Genomic DNA, 20,033 nt, shown 5'->3' on the forward strand with positions numbered 1-20,033 from the left:
TTTCACAGCACAACGTGAGGGATAAGCTGCTTCTCACAGCTAGGAATTATAGGCTGTCTCTGCTGGCAAGACGGATTTGGAAGCAGGGAATTTCCACTACTTAGAGCAGCATAGCTGAACTAAATGTTTTTGGAAGAAACTCTAACCACAAGTGTGATTTCAGCGGCAAACATGCTGGCAAAAGGAGCGAGCCGCAGCACACATGCGAACACGCCATGATGATGAGCGTTTGGAGACGGCAGACATCTGAGGGTTCTGTCTGAAGCACAGGCCTACAATCTCTGCTTCCAAGGAACCAGAATATTCTTGATGGGTCTTGAATGCTTTATAGGGAAATCTCAATCAAGAACATCACCCCTTCCCCCCATTTTCTGAAAAAGCAGAAATTCAGCTCGACAAACCAGAAGTGAAAGGATTGTATCGTTTGCAGCTGATTAAACAAAACTTAATCTGAAAATTCAAAGAGCTTTTCAAAAATTATTTTGTTGTTGCTTTTATTCAAGCGAATTTGTCCCTAATTAATGAATTAAAGGGAAAGTGTCAGCTTCAAAATACAGTCCATTCTGCAGGCATGATGTTATAGAGCAGGAGGAGCTGAGCAGATGGATATATAGTTTATGGGGAAAGATTAGGCATAACTTGTATTCTATTCATTTATATTTATGCACATTTTGAGATGAACAGTCCAGTGGGCGGAGCCATCAGTGATCGACAGCGCTCTGTCTATGACTGTACATATAGAAATAGCCACTGATAGGACCGCCCATTGGACTGTTCAGCTCAAAATGTGCAAAGCTATACAGTAAATGAATAGAATACAAGTTCTGCTCTATAACATGAGGCCTGCAGAATAGACTGCATTTTCAAGCCCATATGTTCCCTTTAAGACCCCATGACTGCATTTTCTCTATAATATCTGCTACAGTACTTATGACCCATCCTCCTCTACTTGATGGTATTTGACACAAATAGTCCATACAGTGCTGTAAAACAGTTGCCTCTAGAAAGGTTAAGTGCTGCATCATAAACGGGTGGATAGTACCGGCTGTGCAGCTGATTTGGCTGCACAAGGGCCCATAAGCAGAGGGGTGCTCGCTGCATATCCAAAATAGGAAAATAAAGTAGCAACAAGGTCCACAAGCTGGGTGCATGTCTCCCATATTGCCTGAGCCAAAGCTTCAAAGAGTATCCACATCATAAGGGGAGGGGCAGCACTTCCATATTAAACTCCTCACTATTCGCCTCATGCAGCAACATGTCAGTTCAACAGAACTTTTCTCAAGTAAATGAATAGTGCAACAATCACATAGATGTATATTTATATACCATTAAGAATGGGCAATGAACCACAATGTGATATATAAATATAATATGTACATAGTAATTATATAGACAGATAAATAGTGTAACTATTACAAGAACCACCCACACATGTAATCACGTTATAGACGAGAAATTATTACAGCGCAATCGAATAAGGTCCATAAACTGCTAATAATCCTATCAATATTTCACACCTGTGTTAAAACATTTAAAAAATTATAAGTGGAGAGAAATAGAAAAAAAAAAAATTCTGCCATCTTTTGGTGCGTCTTGTTTCTACAGCGCACAAACGGGAACAAAAATATAATAACTTTATTCTGTGGGTCAGTACGATTACTACGATACCAAACTTGTATACTACTTGTATTTTTTTTTCAAAGATATTTACCTTTTTAAGATTATTTTCTGCCACCATCTTCTGCGCGCAATAGCTTTTTTATATTTCTGTCGACAGTTGTGCGGGGGCTCATTTTTGAATACATACAACGTTTTGATCACTTTTTATTGGCCTTTTTTTTGGAATCGGGGTGACCAAAAAAAAGCGCATTTCTGTCTTTTTTTTTTTCCTGACGACATTCACTGTGCGCAGTAAATAATGCATTACTTTGATAGATCGGACTTTTATGGACTCAGCGATACCAAATATGTATTTTTGTTTTATTTAGATTCTTTTATTCCAAATAGGCAAAAGGAAGGGGGGAGTTGAACTTATTCCTTTTTTTTTTTAATAATAGTATAACTATTATAGTATAACTATTTTATAATAGTAAAACTTTATTGTTCTTATTTATACTTTTTTTTAAAGTCCCCACAGGAAACAACAACTTATGATTAGAGATGAGCGAGCATACTCGCTAAGGGCAATTACTCGATTGAGCATTGCCCTTAGCGAGTACCTGCCCGCGCGGGAGCAAAGATTCGGCTGCCGGCGGCGGGCGGGGAGGAACGGAGGGGAGATCTCTCTCCCTCGCTCATGGCCGCAACTCACCTGTCACCCGCGTCGGCAGCCGAACCTTTTCTTTCGAGCGGGGAGATACTCGCTAAGGACAATGCTCGATCGAGTAATTGTCCTTAAAGAGTATGCTCACTCATCTCTACTTATGATGCTTTGATCGCTTCTGCAGTATGATGTAATGCCATAGTATTACATCATACTGCAATCTGACAGGCAGTCTATCAAGTCACCCCATGGGAATGGCTTGATAGGCATTCTGCGATCTCATCGCTGGGGGCTGTATGGGACCCCTGAACATCATTCAGAGGATTTAAATGCTGTCAGAATTGACAGCAGCATTTAAAAGGTTAACAGCCCTGATGAGCTGCGCGGCTCATCGGTGCTGTTGCCGCCTATAAGAAACAGCCAGCACCCGGGATGTATAAAGAGAGAGCATGGCTTCATCTCTCTCTACATACATAGACCGCCAAAAGGCATATCAGTGGTAGTTAAGGGGTTAAATATGGTTACACTATAAACAATCATGTAAGCAAAAAAATGGGCTAGAAACGTTTCAGGAAAAAGACTATATTCACGTACCAATTATTAACTAATAGTGGATCCCATATTAAAGCCAATATTTATCCCTTACCAATCCAATCTCCCTGCGGCCCCCACACTGCCCAGCTCTCAACAGAAACACATCAAAATGAACTATCATAATGCGTTTATTAGCGTTTTAAAAAAAAAATTAAACGTGAGTTATGAGTGTTTCACATCAGGAAGATCATTTGTAATCCTGTAATAATAGATTGATATTACATATCTATTACTATATTACTATAATAAGAATAGATTTCTAATTTCTCGAATGATATCTGTAATACAGTGCCATACAGAAGCATCCTAAGTGTACTGTATGTATATTACAGTATGCAGAGGAGAGCGCAGATGTCAGCATTAGAAATGAGAGGTATACAGGGAGACCTCAATGTTGGACAAGGTCTGACACTGAACACATTAACGCCTAATGGTTTAACCCTTTCTAATCCAGTTTAAAAATCCATTCTGATTCTCTACAGTTGAGTTTACCAACCCGATCCCTTCCACGTTGGGTATGTGAAATATGATCCACAATCCACTGCTGCGTTCTGTTCCCAAATCACAAAGTCACCCCTCTCTAACCTACTCCATCAGAGTGGTGCATCGCAGAGGGCACTATTATGTGGGCACCAAGAGGGGATGACACTATTACTGGTGACTACATTACTTAACGGTATACTAGAGCTGAGCTATTGTCTCAGTGTGTACGTTGCTTATATATTATATATACACTCCTTGTAAAAACTTTCTGTGTGATTGTAACATTGATATAAGTGAGTGATTACAATATCAGAACAAAAAGGTAATTTATTGCAGAAAACTGACCTCTAGTACCCTGTTGTACCGCCTCTAGCTTGGATACAAGATGTGATACGGGTGGTCATAGAGGCTCTAGTACCACCTCTAGCTTGGATGCAAGATGTGATATGGGCAGGCATGGAGGCTCTAGTACCCTGTTGTGCCACCTCTAGCTTGAATACAAGATGTGATATTGGCGGGCATAGAGGCTCTAGTACCCTGTTGTGCCACCTCTAGCTTGGATACAAGATGTGATACAGACGTGTGTCGAGGCTCTAGTACCCTGTTGTACCACCTCTAGCTTGGATAAAAGATGTGATACTGGCGGTCATAGAGGCTCTAGTACCACCTCTAGCTTGGATACAAGATGTGATATTGGCGGGCATGGAGGCTCTAGTACCCTGTTGTGCTGCCTGTAGCTTGGATACAAGATGTGATATAGATGTGTATGGAGGCTGTTGTGCCACCTCTAGCTTGTCTGCATTCCTGCTCTGTTCGGAGAGCAGAAAGGGAGACTCCCCACAATCAAACAGTTCTGTCTCTGGACAGACCCCGTTGACTACAATGGAGTCTGCCCATTTTCCGCCCAGCAGTGCAGCTTTAGGACAGAAGAAAAATGCTGCATGTAGTGTTTTCTTTGGTATTTCCAGCTGAACGTGCGATGGAGCGTCCGTCTGGAGGTTGTGACGCAGAAGTGAAACTGGCCTTAGACTACCGCTGCATACTATGCAGTGTGCATCAGGTAGTCAGAAGCTGTTTGGTCATCTGTGTTTGTCCAGGCCCGGTGGGTTGCTTTAAAGAATATGTACCCCACTGAAGGCCATTTTACAATTCATATAAATTACCATCACCGCATGGTTTTATAATGAGGGCTGGGGTTATGCTAGCATTTTAGCACATCTGTCCGCACCCCTGCAGGTACTAAACCAATAGCACAGCATGGAGGCCGACATGGGGGCATATCCATACCTACCTCAGCTCAACCTGCATCATCCACTCGGAAATCTGCTTTTTGAAACTGTGGCCATATGAAAGTGACACGACAGTGGTTAGTTCAATGTTTCACTGCTCCATTTTAGGCCTCATTCACACGAGCGCTGTTATCGCGCATTATAGGCATGTGAAAAGATCATGGTTAGACTGCACTAAAGACCGCGTGAACCAGTGAATTCCAGCTATTTTAATTAGCTCGTTCATACGATCAGAGGTGCATGGTGCGTGGAATCCAGATCCTATAGGAGTCTATAGAAAGCATGCACCATATAGGTCAGGTCCTATCTTTTCAAGCACCACGGACCTTAGATGCAAGCTTTGCAGTCGAATGTTTGATTGGAAACGTTCAGATGAATGAATTTTAGATGTGCTAAATCCTCGCACCATAGGAAACCATTGGTTCTATTTAGACGCAATCTTTTCACACACCTATAATGCATGAAAACAGCGCTCGTGTGAATGACGCCTTAGCAAGATACTTAGGTATGCTATTCTGTCTTGGTGAAATAGTCAGCAGATCTGGTCTCCTTTTAAGCTATGACAGCCTATTCCATCCAGAGTTCTGCCTGAAATCCATTTTTGTACTATTGACTTCAGAATATCACAGTATGCATGAAGCTCCTGAGCTCCCCTAGTGGCAGCTGCAGGCAGCCAGAATGTTACATTTTAAAACTATGTGTACCCTGTTTCCCCAAAAATAAGACTGTCTTATAGTAATTTTTGCTCCAAAAGATTTTGCTATTTTACATCTATAGCTGCCTGAACACTATTTAAATTTACTTTTTTTTAAATTAACTAACTAGGGCTTAATTTTAGAGTAGGGCCAATAGTTAAATAATCCGCAAAAATCCTGAAAAAGCATTATGCATCCTCAAAAACCCTGCAAAATCATGCTAGGACTTATTTTCAGGGAAACAGGTTATGTAAGGGATTTGGATGTGTGTATCGGGTAAAAAAAAACCTTCAAACCACTATAAAATTATTCCTGCAAAATTGTGAACCTACTTAGATAGGTGTTTAGTAGTGGACATTCACTTTAAAGGGAACCAGTCATCAACCATAGAAACCATAAACTAAGGCAGGGGTCCCCAACTCCAGTCCTCAGGGACCACCAACAGGTCATGTTTTCAGGATATCCTATAGTAAGAACACCTGTGGCAATGTCTGAGGCACGGACAATCACCAGTGCAATACTGAGGAAATCCTGAAAACATGACCTGTTGGGTGCCTTGAGGACTGGAGTTGGGGAACACTGAACTAAGGTGCTTATAATTTAGGTGATGTGGAGTCCAGGGAGCCTGTGGCGCTTAGCACGTGGATGACAGGTTCCTGTTAACCTTGAACATATGAAGAACAGATCCAAGAGAAGTAAAATGAACCTAGGCTGCCATTTCTCAGTTTTCCAACACGGCTTTAGTTTCAACCATCTGGGAAGGAAATACATGTTTGCTGTTGAGGGAACACATGCAAAGTGATAACACTGTTCAATCTGCCAACTCGCTCATGTCTGTGGGTCTTGGCACACCTTTTGAAGAGCCACATTCAAGAACGTAAGAGGTTCTAAGACTATCTGTAAAATCAGAAGTGTAATTTGCAGACAATGGTACCCCAGCTAGTAGCATGTGCCATTTAGAATACCAATGGGTTCTTATCTAGTAGATGAGCTTTTGGGTCATCTTAGGAATGGGGCTCAAAGTTACCGCTGCTTCTGTACTCTGTAAAGCTACACCTGTGTGCATTGTTGTTCCGACCCAGTAGCATTAGGTGGTTTCTAGAAATTGGAGTAGAATGTGATTTCCAGTGATACAGCTTTGACAGGACTAAGGAGATGTGACACCAAATAGGCTTTAGCTGGCTGGAGTGAGAACATCCGAGAGCTGAAAAATAACAGTAAGGGTCCCGTCCACGGACACCACACAACCTGTCCTTCACATGGACTGATGACTGTCCCGAACGAAAAATGATTCAAGGCAGCATCAAAAGGTGCAGTTTAAAATATATCCATGATGGATAGACTTTATTGCACACCACAACTATTTGCTGTTTGGGTTTGCCTTTTTTTGGATCAAAAGTCCTGATCCGTCCCCTCGGCGTGCATTGTTTTGATACCTCCCCACATTGGTGGAAGTGCTGTATGTATGGACTGATGACTGTCATGTTCCTCAAAAGTAATCCTGAACAATTTTTGCAGTGAGGCAGAGTGGTAAAGACCACTGCCATTGATGTTTAGATAGGTGGTACGTGTCATAGAAAGAGCCACAAAAATGTCAAGTATTCCTAGAAGAAGGTTGCCTAGAGCATCATTCTGCCTCCATCAGTCTACCTGCTTCCTATGGTGCCACCTCCTCCCCAGGTAAGTGACACACGCACCAGTCTGTTGCCATGCTGTAAAAGACCAGGCTATCCTTTTATTGCTCAGTAGTTACTAACCACTACATACTGGGAACACTCCAGAGCTGCTGTTTTGGAAATGCTCTGACCCAGCCATGCAGTCATCATGTTTGCTCAGCTTCTTAGAGTTGCCCATTATTCCTGCTTTCGATATATTAAAAGGGCACTAACACTTTAGACAACTTCTGCTCATCTATGAGCTTGCATTGATCTAATCATTTCTGTAATATACTTGCATTAAAAGTTGTAAATCATGTTTGACGTGGCAGCCACTAGGGATCTCCCAGCTGCTCCGCTATCCACAGGGACATTTCAATAGCAACAGGGGAGGAGAGATCTTCACAGGTGGCTTCCTGCACACAGTCTGCATGCTGACAAATCTGCAGACACTGTGATAACAGTCTACGCAGACACACCTACACACTAACAGGAGAGGCAGATACTGTGGACACATATAATGGGTTTACTAGCCCTTTGGCCAGAATGTCTGTAAATGCCTGATCATTTTGGAAAGTCAGAGGGAAGAGCATTCAGATGCTGGCCCCCTGGCATATTAGCAATTTCTGCTACTGCTCTGCCCTAACAACCAATTGGGCTGAATCAGCCAACCCAAACAACCAATCAGGTTGCTGGAATTGTGAATTAGAACCAATCAGGTTGCTGGAATTGCTGATTGTTGCAGAGGTGGAGAAGATGATAATATGCGGCCCCCTGCTGATTGAAACAGAGTAATGCACCATGGGAAGTTAGGGAAAGGAAGTCAGGACAGTGAACTATTTGCAGAATGCAATCCACGTTCAGGGAGGGTCATGTAGCAAATAGAGCAAAACAAAATGAGGAAGACCACCTGAAAATCAGAACTTACAGACCTGAAACAGGGAGTAAATAGCAGCAAAAGAGAATGAGGGGAATCTGGTGTATTTTTGCAATTCTCACAAGATAAATCAATGTATGTTATGCACTTCACCCATCAGTAGTTTTATTGTTGTGGCTGATCAGTGTATATTTCTATACATTTCCTGAGCTTTGAGTACAAGATGTATGAAATGCCATTTTTTTTTCTACTTCAAACGTATTTCTACAATTAAATTCATGAAACTCCAGTTTTAATAGAATTCTCATTTTATTTAAAAAAGTAAATACTTAAATGTGAATGTAGCGAAAAAGAGTACGTGAACCAGACCTAAAACGATATCTTAGTCAAAGGCACAATTTCAGTTCAACATACTGGATTTAGGGGTAAAATCACAAGATTTTCTGATCAAGTTAATGAACAGCCAAAGATGCTACAACAGAGCAGAATAGTGTTCACCATCTGACGCCCAATCATAGCCCTTAATCATGAAGTGTTCAGCAAATGGTTAAACATTTAGGAAATAAAACATACAAAAATAAAACCCTATATCACTAAGAATGTAAGCCTCTGAATAAAGTAGTGTATATTTGGCAGTGGGTATTTAAAGTGTACCCAACCTCCGGAGGATGCGGCAGCAGCAGCTCTTGCAACACACTGGAAACTAATGATGTCACCAAGACGTTCCAGTGACATCATCATCTAAATACTGCCCACAAAGCTGCCGCCTCCTAACGGTGGAGTTAATGGGTACACTTTAAATATCCGTGGTGCTACTGCAGAATGTCTCTGACTGACGGTACAGTCTTCCATCTGTATTATTTCAGTTCTATAAAAGTCAAGTATAATTACTGCTGCCAAATGAGATGATTCTAAAAACATGTATGTTACAATAGCACTTGTATTCATGTCTCGTCTGATGCTAGATATGCTTTAGCTTACATTGATTTTCATAGAAGCACACTTAGGCAATGTTGGAGATGAATGTATTGTTGCACAAGGTTATAAAGGGCAGCTGCTAAACATTATTCAAACACTGCTTAACATGTAGCACAAGAAAAACGTGCTGAAGATGCACTCTAACATAGAGCACAGAATCGCAACAAATTGTGCAACCAGATGCGGGTTTCTCCGTAATGGAAAAGTGCAATAGTTTAAAATGACGTGGCGTTATACCAAAACGGTCCTTTGAAAGTCCTAAAAACGTTCAGCCTTGAGTCGTACACCGATGGAATGAATCAGTTCGTAGTGTTGGTCCACAAGTGCCATGCCAGTGCTATAAGGTTTAATGGTAAGAAGATATGGTCCATTGCTTTCTATAGGTTCTGCCAAACTAATGCATTCAAAAGCCACTTTCTGGTGATCGACCAGTATAGGTCAGGCAGAAGGATTCAGATCTTCTATGTATTCTTAAAAAAAGCAAGAAAAGATATTGGCACGTTTGTTTTTGACACAGTGAGAGAACGTCTGACATGGTTCATAAATGGAGTTTCCATCGCTTTATGAGGAATGTCAGCTTTGAAGGCGCAAAGATGAAGTCCACTTGTGGATCCAAAGCAGAAAAAAAAACACAATGGACTGTTGTGCGCAGAGGAATGGTTTCATGGTTCAATCTGTCATCCATATTGTATCTCCTCCTAACAGTTATTTGGAATAGTGTCTTTGTAAAAAAGCAATACCAGAGTTGTACCAATGAATGCATTGGTATCAGAAGTGCATCCACCACCTACGTCCAATGAATGCAGCCATTCTAGAAGATGCTCCTACGTTCACTCCATCACTTGTGTCTCAGTGATGTAACTAATTGTAGCTACTCGGTGAACAGTGGCCTTGTTGATAAAATAGCTGTCTAGACTGTGTGTAGACCAGAAGGGCACTTGAGTATTTTTGCATGTCCAGTAGCAGCAGTGGCTCTGTAAGCTCATTCAATGTCCCAGAGGAAGACAATTGAGAAGTTTATCCAGTGCTAGGAGCTTTGGACCAAGCGTCTATAATGGGGCATAACTTCATGCTCTGGGAGGTGAAGTGCAAACTCCAAGGCAACTAGGATAGGGAACTCAAATGCCATTAACTCACGCCTGTTCAGACGAAACTTTTCTTCCAGTTTCTAGAGGGAAAAAAAAATGGCAAAAAGACATTTGTTAGCTCTAGATTTCAAATACAACAAAGTGGTTTCATCAGATGTCTGCTATATAACACCACTTCTGATCCTTCATGATGCACATTGCAGGCACCATTAACACCTTAAGGACCAAGCACAGTAAATGTATGGCATTGGTCCCGGGCTTCAATCCCAGCAGATAGTAAAAAAAAAAATACAGCGCAGGATTAAAGCTCCTTCTCCTGCAACCTAGTAGGAGCAGGTTGGGTCCTTGGCTGTTATTCACAGCCGAGGACCCGGAGGAGAAGGCAGAATCTGTTTTTAACAGCTTCTGACTTCTCTATTACAGGCTACAATGAGCATTACTTCCGTTACTCGACCTGGTGATCACGTGACTGTTGGATGCCCCCTGACAACGCAGAGCTGTAGGGTCCTAGCAGTACCAGCTTAGCTCTTCCAGTGACTACTGTCACTAAAGGGAATGTTTTTCCCCATAACTTGGGCTACTATGGATGCCCCTAGCTACAGTGGAAAAGTGTGAAATAGAAAACAAACACAATGTGAATGACCCCCAGAGGTTATTTTGTAAAGCTTTGGCAGTGCTCTTCCTATTCCTCCTCGCATAAGGGGCAGATTATTTACCCTGATGCTGGGTTCATACCCACGGCCTTATCTATCTCTTCTTGTATAACAACCTGTGTCCAGGTATCTACTCCATGCTGGGAGGCACAGAAAACCTAACTGCAATGGCACAAATAGATCTGTCATCCAGTAGGAGCAGGACTACTTATAGAATCATAAAATAGTAGAGTTGGAAGGGACCTCCAGGGTCATCTGGTCCAACCCCCTGCTTAGTGCAAGATTCACTAAATCATCCCAGACAGATGTCTGTACAGCCTTTGTTTGAAGACTTCCACTGAAGGAGAACTCATCACCTCCCGTGGCAGCCTGTTCCACTCATTGATCACCCTCACTGTCAGAAATTTTTTTCTAATATCTAATTTGTGTCTCCTCCCTTTCAGTTTCATCCCATTGCTTCTAGTCTTTCCTTGTGCAAATGGGAATAGGGCTGACTGACTTGTGTAAACTGATTGAGCTAGAGTTACCGCCTCATGCTACCAGTAGTGACAAGGACACTAGCAGAGTGCAAAACTCAAATAGCAGCGGTCAGGAAGTAAAAGGAGGAGCTGGCTGTGGCTATGACCTGTTACACTATTTCCTTTTTGGGGGTTGTCTTGCTGTTGCCTCTACAAAGCACCTGTTTGTCACTTTCATTTACACCAAAGCAGGTGAAATTGATATCCGTGAAGTTTAAGCGTCTTGGGGTTATACTGCGATGCTCAAGTGTTCCCTTTTTTTGCAATGTATAGCGAAGTTGACTATTCTTATAACTACTTACATCAATGAGGTGTTTAGCTTCATGTTTTCGGAGGTCACTTCCAATTTTGGCAGCTAAGAGAATACAGGCTCCAGCACAAAGTTTTCTATTCTGTTTGTTCAACTTCCCCTTCAATGCAAGTTTCTCAAAATATACAAACGCCATGGCCACTGTGGGTTCTTCATAGCCACAATCATCCTGGGCTAACTTCCGAATATCTCGCTTAAGGCTACATAAACAGTAAAAAAAAAATCATCAGTGCAACAAGCGTGAGGGTAAATAGCCACCATTACTGCAAATAAGTAGTCAGTGGTGAACAGCTCAAGGGAACTGTGTCAAATGGAAAACAAATCAATGACTAGAATATAAAGCAGAGAATATGCATCCTGGGGCCAAGTACTGGCTAGACAAAGGACATTCTTTATAAGTGGAGAGAATGTAGTTTACAGCATAGGAATATAGGAAATGTTGTTTTACAATGAGAAGTCAATCTTCGGAATGTCTCAGCACAAGAGGTAAAATAGCAGATACAATAAAACGGTTACATGAAAAATGGCCACAGAAAAAAATTGCCCATATAGAAAATTTCCCACATGTTTTTGCATCCTTACAGCGACACAAAGTTATAGATTGTTATTTGAGGTGCAAGGTGATTATGTTCGCATGATATGCAATAGGATCGTGATTTTGAAATTATGTCTGCCTGTCCACGGGAAATTGTTCACTACGTTACCCGCGGTGATAATCTGTCAGCGGATAACGCAGTGAACGCTTTCCATCTGCTCGCAGGATCTAAATCGCGGCATGCCACAGTAAGCCTATCTGTCAGATAGGCTCACCGCAGAGAACTAACAGGGGCCCCCCTGCTCCCCCGCGGCAGAATATCGCTGACGATATTCCGCAACGGCCGTGGTCAGGGGGCCTTAGAAGATCCAAGCTTTGCAAACACGTTTGTACCAGTCTGTCAACATCAATAGATACAGTCTGGTTTCATCACTCACTGCCTGTACCTGACTCCTTCCTCTAGGCCAGTGGACAGCAGCACACACTGAGCTCAGATTAAAGCAGCAAGCAGTGTGATCCAGAGGGTATCTATCCCTGCTATCTGTTCTCACAGAGCGTTATCATAGTGTTATTTGTGGTCATGGAATGGTAGAGTTGGAAGGGACCTCCAGGGTCATCGGGTCTAACCCCCTGCTTAGTGCAGGATTCACTAACTCATCCCAGACAGATGTCTGTCCAGCCTTTGTTTGAACATTTCCACTCCCGTGGTAACCTGTTCCACTCATTGATCACCCTCACTGTCAAAGTTTTTTCTATTGTTCAATATATATATTGTTGACTACATAACCAAGGATACACATGTTCAGAGCAAGTAAGAATCAGTCAGGTAAGAAACATATGAACATAGTAGGATACCTAACAAGTGCTTGGCAATCCTAATTTTCTCTTAAGTTGGTAATTAACTAACTTCCACCTCAGCATGTTCCCGGGTCAGGTGCAGGCGCCTGATGGCAAGGTAATTTTAAACAAGAAGGGAGGTCTTCAATATACACATTTGGGTAAAAGGGAAGAAGGAGGGAAGTCCCACACATCATCTGTAGTATGGATCGGTCCCAGCACTGTTGGATCCCAGCATCTAGCTCACCAGTGGAAAAAGAGGAGAAAAAGAGTGAGGGGGTTGGGGGAGGGGTGGAAGGAAAAGAAGAGAAAGAAAAAATTGAGAGGGGTAAAAGATGACAAGGAGAGGGGGTGTGGGGGTGGTAGAAAAAGAAGGGGGGGGAGAGAAGGAGTAGGAGAAAGGGAGGAAATAGGGGGGAGCTAATAAGAAGGGGGAGGGAAGGGTGGGAGGCGGGCACATCAGCCTGGCGACGGCCATTCGGATGTGGACGCCATCAAGGATAGCATCCCCATAACGGTTGTATTTAGGGTGATAGCACCCTGTTTGTTAACCAGGAGTTGATTTTAGTAGAGAAACGGAAGGTTATCAAAGTCACCCCTGTGGCATAGTAGATGGTAAATTTAGCATCAGCCCTAGCCCGAAATTCTTCCATATACATAATGTCATCCATAGCTTTTACCCACATTAAATATGTTGGGGTATCACCTGTCTCGCAGCTAGTAGAAAAAAAAAACCTGAGAACGCCCCTATTAATCAAGGATATGGGGCCTGGGATGATGGAGAGGAGAGCGATCTTAGGAGGAAAAAAAAAGACCTCTTGCAGTAAGGGCATTGCATAGGGTGTTTATCTTGCTCCAGAAGGGGGACACCAGGGGGCAGGACCACCAGATGTGTACCATCGACCCCAGGTTGCTCAGGCATCTCCAACAATTGTAACTAGCATTAGGGTACATCTTAGCCAGGTGCGCCGGGCTGAGATACCACTTAGATAATATTTTGTAATTCAATTCTGATGCCTCCCAGAGACTGACATCTTGTGAGTAATGATTAGCGATTTGGCCCAGTCGCAGTCCGCCAGAGACCGGCTCAATTCTCTCTCCCAACTCTCCCTGAAGCTTGCCCCTCTGTCTTGTGCCACCCAGCCACCAACATGCTGTAGACCGCGGAGATCTCCCCTTTCCGTCCAGGGAACGCAGCGCACATCTCCTCAAAAGAGGGTGGACTGGAGCAGCTCCTCTGAGACCTGGCCCTGTGCTCGGATAAAGTGGCTTAACTGTAGGTATTGGAACCAAGCATCTGCCATCGGTCCCCCCTCCTGAAACAACACCTCCATTGGCTTAATTCCATCCATCGTCATAACCTCCCGAATTCTGGGGATGGGGATCCTCAAACTGCCCAGGAGGGGCAGGCCTCTCTCCCCCATCGGAAAGTCTGGGTTACCCACTAGGGGCGTCCAGGGGCCGGGTATAGATATCAAGCCTGTTCTTGCTGCAAATCCATCCCACTGCTTCAAAATAGACCCCAGGAGCGGGAAAGACCCTCATCCCCCAGTGTCCGAGGCCTCCCTTTAGCCAACTTCTCCTGCTCCTGCCCTAACTGACCCGCACCCCACAGGCAAACATATCTAATCATTAACCCTTTTGGGACCCATTTGCTTATATGTTTTAAACACCAGCTGAACTGACGAAGGGGTTATCCGCCGAAACGAGTTTTCATAAGCTAATCACGTACTTTATTAAATAAAAGGAGAAGTTTTCCACACCTCTGGTTTCTTCCTATTTGCTTTAACCTGGAGTGTTGCGCCTGCTCCACTGCCAGTTTTTTAGTTCTATTCTCTTTCCCATTAGCCAGAACAGACCCTGTGCGTTAAATGGATTCGAATCTTGCTCCAGCTAGACACATCACTTAGAGGACCTCCTGAGCATTAGGTCAAGTATACACTTGCTTATTGCGGCTCAATGATATGATGCGAAGTCTTGTATGAGTGCAGTGTGGATTGCCTTTCTACAGGCTGAGGTCAAAGGGTATCATTTTCATCTGCGTCAGGCCACTTTCACTTGGTCAATCGCAATCTTTCTGCGAGAAAATCACGGCAAAATGGCATCTTTCTTCCCATGATTTTTGAGTGTCAGTGATGCTGTTTCTTGAGAATAATCTCGCATCGCTGCCGCCTGATCGAAAAGTCAATAGGAGCTTCTAATGTTAAAAATACATCGCACGAAAGTCGCACGTTTGTGCGATGTGATAAACAAGGAGGCTCCATAGGGAGACATGGGGGAAAAAAAAAAATAGCACATTGCAGAAAGATAGAGCATGCTGTGATTTTTTTCCCCTCGCAACATAGCATCAGTAAAACATCGCTAATGTGAAGGAACCCATCGGAAAGCATGGGTTTCACCAACATGCGCTTTCTCACACTATCACATCACGGGAAAATCGTGCGATTTTTGTCACCCGTGTGAAAGCGGCCTCAGTGTCTCATCAAGAAGATAAAAATGTTGTCTTGAAGACTGAATATGAATTTAATATCAACATAAAAATACACTGAAGTCTTCTGCTGCATTGGCTTTAGTGCCAACTGAAGATGCGGGATGTGTTTTTGATAAGGTTGCTACCACAGTTCTAGATGAAGACCTCTATAATGAGGCGCTCACATACTTCTTTTCTACATATGAGGGTGCAGCAGGTAGGGATCCTCAGTTTCCTATAAGAATATGGAATCATCATGATGGAGCTCTGGAACAGTCACCAAAACTACAAACTGTTGTGAGGGATTTCACAATTCACTTAATTCCCTATTCCACTAAATTCCCATATAAATACAACTATTATCATTTAAAAGATGACGCTCAAGTGACTTTTGAGCGATAATCGCGTCATTTGCAGCCCAAGATGAGTGATCACCTTACGCTGCCAGCGGAGGATGCAGAAGACAAGTGGGGTGTCCCCACTTGTCTTCTGTATCCAGCTGTTCCCCGCTCCGAGTGCCCGGCTGTCATACAGCCGAGCGCTCGGAGCGAAGGATGCAGAAGACAAGCAGGGTGTCCCCGCTTGTCTTCTGCATCCATATGTTTTCTGCACGGAGTGCCCGGCTGTTCTACAACTGAGCGCTCCGCCCTGGGTATGGAGAACAGAGCTGGACCGCTCTGTTCTTCATACTCAGCCTGTTATCAGGGAGAGTGATAAAGCTGAAACAACTGTATCTGCTGTATCCCGCTGTGAATCCCTGATAAGACTCATCATGCTGAAAGACAACGATGAGCGACGGCATAACGAAAACTGCATGATGTCAGTGCACTTACACACAACGATTATCGCTCAAAAGACGGCTTTTGAGCGAATTTTAAGCAATAATTGTTGTGTGTAAATGGGCCTTAATACGTTAAGATTAAAAAAAGAGTAAATATGAGGTACTGCATCACATGGTTGCCACTTCTGTACAGAACTATCAGCAGGTGGAAAATAAACGTAAAGGCTCATTTAGCTAGCAGTGCATGAAAACTGCATGATGGCCACGCGTTTAGATGCAATGATGATCACTCAAACGATCGCTTTTTTTAGCGATTTTTGACCGATCGCTCTGTGTAAATGGGCCTTAAGTATTTAAGGAGATTGGCTAATTTGCAGTAAAGAATTGTATTTCTTCACGTAAGCAATGAGTGTTTAATTGGAATTGTTATTAGACCTCTAATAGACTGTTATTTTGTCCATGTGGGCAATTAATATTCCGTGTGGGCAGCTTTCCTGTGGGCATTCATGGCCGTGGGCATTTTTTCTTAGGACATTTTTCTAGCCACCCATTAAAACAAAAGACTAGATGCTTATTTAGTGACAAATTAATTTCATAGTGAACGATTCTATTGTTCAAAAATAATGGAAATGATTGGAGACCTGCTGGATTGGTCTCTGTTCGAAAACATTATTCAGACATAGGCTTTCACTTGTCAGAGTTTCATATGGAATCCCAAAAAGGAAACCCACATTGTACACAGAAACGCAGTGTGAACGGACCTCAAGTCTGAAGTGCTGTAAACCAAATAAACTGAAATCTAGACAAATCTACACACAATCTGGAAACTTTTCTCTTCACCCATGTCTGTTCAAGTGTCTATTTAATGCTCACTTAGTGTAGTCTAGTTTACTCTTCTACGTTTCCTGGAGGCAATCAATTATAGCCCCCCTTCCCTTTTCCCTTAGCCTAGTCAAACAAGAGTTTTGGACACTAGGATCAGACTTTGGCTACCTTGTCTAACTGGAGAGGTGGAGTAGTTGAAACCTGACAATCTGCTCTGACTGCAGCTGACACTAAAGGCCGTTTTATACACAATGATTATCGCTGAAACTGCCTCACGCCTGAACGAACAGACGACATTTTTGCATAAAATTACACGTACAGACAATGGCTTTTAATCCTCCCCATTCCTTCATAAGCTAAAGTAAACTGAGTAGGACTTGTTTGCTCAGCTGGGCGCGTGTTTATGCGAGGGATTATCTGGCTAGCAGGATTCCATGGTTTACTCTGCCAGAAGGAGATAATGTACTCATTATGTATGCAAGGCAAACACAATGAGTACATTGTATACTCCGCTTAAGTCGGGAAGCCGCTCAAAAACCTGCACAAATGCCATTCAAATGGAACGAATTTTGAGCGGCTTGCCGATGGTTTTTATGCAGGATAAAAACCAGCATTAAACGATAACGGAACAAATGGTGCACGGCTGCCCACGTTTACACGTAACGATTATAGCTCACATTTAGACATTTGAACGAATTTAGAGCAATAGTCGTGTGTAAAAGGACCTTTCGAACACTTGAACAAGCTACCCCATCTTTCTGAAATCTGTAGAAAATCAAAGAGTGGCAGGTTACTGGCTACAGGAGACTACAGAAGGCAGACTGTCCAATAAGTATTGGCATTGCATTTTTTCTCATTATGCTTAATCATAAACCTATCTGCTTATAAATAGCACCTTAAACAACTCATCATGCTTCTTAACAAAACATATCAATGTCATTATGGGCTGTCACATACAGGGGGTATGGTGATAATTTGGTATACCTAAATTATTCATACGTACCTTCTTATTTTACTGAGAGTTAGCTTAATATAAGGAAATTTCTCCTTGAAAGTTTCATTCATATTTTTCTTGAGGTCCGATGGTTTCACGTATTCTATAACAGTGGTCTGTAAACAAAAGCAAGAGTTAGGGCATACAGGGGTGTTCACAGAAGGGCTTCTACATCTTATAGAGCTGAAATAAATTAGCATATTCATAAAGTGCATATAAAAATGTAGTCCTCAAAGATGAAGAAAAAAGGGGGTTATTTACATGGATTATGCACTTCTATGGATGGGATTTATCTATTGTGCGTGCATGTGCTTAAGGGCTTATTCACATGAACGCATTTGCACTGCATATTAAATGTGCATAACTTGCATGTTCAGTACGCACTGTACAAAACACATTGATTTTAATGGGCTTGTTCGCATTTTGCACAAGCATTTCGTTCATGAAAAAAAAAAATATGCAGCATGTTCTATTCTCGTGTGTATTGTGCAATAAATTAGAACATATTAACCCTTTCCAATCCAATTTGTATCCTGGTTTTCCTAAGGGGCTTACTCTTTCTGCCGTTATACAATGGCGCTACATGCTGGCTAAAGCCAGTACTGCATGAGGTGACACGTTGGATAGGCTCAGACAGCAGAGCGGCTGGCAATATACAGTAAGAGAACACTGACGTATGTCTTCTAAGATCGGAGCTGTACAGCCTTAAATCATAATGTCTTTAGAGGTCAGACAGCGGATTGGAAAGGGGTAAACTTAATTCGCCATTGAAATCAATGGGAGTATGCTTGGATTTTTTTTTTTGTTTGCACAAATATGCGTAGGCATGCCCCTAAAAAAAATACAGTAAAATATGTACACTTGCACATAAAAAAGCAACATCCATCTCACAAATACGCAGTGCAAATGCACACGTAAAGACTCTTACACCCATGTGTTGCCGGCTTAAGTGAACAATTTTTTTTTTTTTTAAAGTTGCAGACCACAAGTGCAAAGAGGAAAGTTTAGGGGCTCCTTCACACTGGCGATTGCGATACCCTCGTGAAAAAAGTCTGGCAAAATCGTGACTTTTTTCCCGCAATTTTTCAGAGAGCCAGCACTGCTTTTTCTCGCAAAAATCATCACTGCCACTTGCGATTCTCTCACGCCAAAGTCAATAGGACTTTTGAACGTTAAAAACGCACTGCATGAAAATTGCAAGTTTGTGCTTTGCGATGCGCTAAAAAAGAGGCTCCATAGGGAAACATGGGAGATTAACAAATCGCAGAACGATAGGGCATGCCGCAATTTTTTTCTCCAAACATTGCATGAAAACATTGCAAATGTGAAGGAGAGAGTTGAATAACATGGGTTTCATAATTCTGCGTTTTCACTCACTCTGGCATCCCACGGTTTTATCGCCAGCGTTACAGCCCCCTAACACAAATTAGAAACTTTTAGCATTGCAAAACGTTCAGTCATTTGAGGTCTTTGCTGGCACAAAAAGAACAATAAATACTCATTTACTAATGAGCACTTAAACAAATTGGGTTACTGGCATCCAACTAGACATCCGTGCCAGTACAAGAACTTCCAGGTCGTCATTGATTCCTTCTAGTAGTCTCTAAGGTTCACCTTTACGATGGGACATGGCAGAAGATGCACCTCAGAAGCATGAAGGGGTTAAACAAACCCATACCCCTTTTGATTTCTCACCACAATTTCAGCTCCATCTCGAGTTTCTGTCTTCTATACAGAAAACTACAAAGGGACAGAAACTGGGACAGAACCAAAGTGTTTGATATGTGAAGCAGAGAGCGAGGTCCCTGACAAGAATGACTTTTTATCTGGCTAAAAAGAGAAATAGCGAGGGAAATCACATAAAACGGGAGCGCAAAGAGGTTTCTGTCTCGCACATCACACACTACGGTCCGTTCCTGTTCCGGACAGGTTTTGTCTCTATACAGTTTTCTGTATAGAACATGGAAACAGAAGACAGAGCCAGCGGTGGGGAACAAAACATCACATGAAAGAAGCCTTAGAGATCTCTGCAGTGGGGCTGTAAGTCCATCTAGTATAGCCATCAAGGTGGAGGCAGACCACAGATAACTCATGACACACGCTGACCCTCACCGCCATGTCAGAAGACGGAGAACACTCACTAACAACACTGAAGTATATCTTACAGCATCATTATAACCAACAGCAT

The 20,033-nt window shown here is 42.6% G+C and overlaps 1 protein-coding gene across 1 annotated transcript in view; it reads right to left on the minus strand.

The window, feature by feature from the left end:
* Positions 1-8,153: 8,153 nt before the first annotated feature.
* Positions 8,154-20,033, minus strand: part of CABLES1 (Cdk5 and Abl enzyme substrate 1) — a 68,244-nt gene continuing 56,364 nt past the window's right edge. The window contains exons 8-10 of the mRNA XM_066579626.1: positions 17,855-17,961; positions 11,396-11,603; positions 8,154-10,002 (exon numbers count right to left, since the gene is read on the minus strand). Of these exons, the coding sequence (XP_066435723.1) occupies positions 9,862-10,002; positions 11,396-11,603; positions 17,855-17,961 (456 nt within the window). The 3' untranslated portion in view covers positions 8,154-9,861. The remainder of the gene's footprint in view (positions 10,003-11,395; positions 11,604-17,854; positions 17,962-20,033) is intronic.

This window comes from Eleutherodactylus coqui, chromosome 9 (assembly GCF_035609145.1).
Source record: "Eleutherodactylus coqui strain aEleCoq1 chromosome 9, aEleCoq1.hap1, whole genome shotgun sequence".
Classification (NCBI taxonomy): domain Eukaryota; kingdom Metazoa; phylum Chordata; class Amphibia; order Anura; family Eleutherodactylidae; genus Eleutherodactylus; species Eleutherodactylus coqui.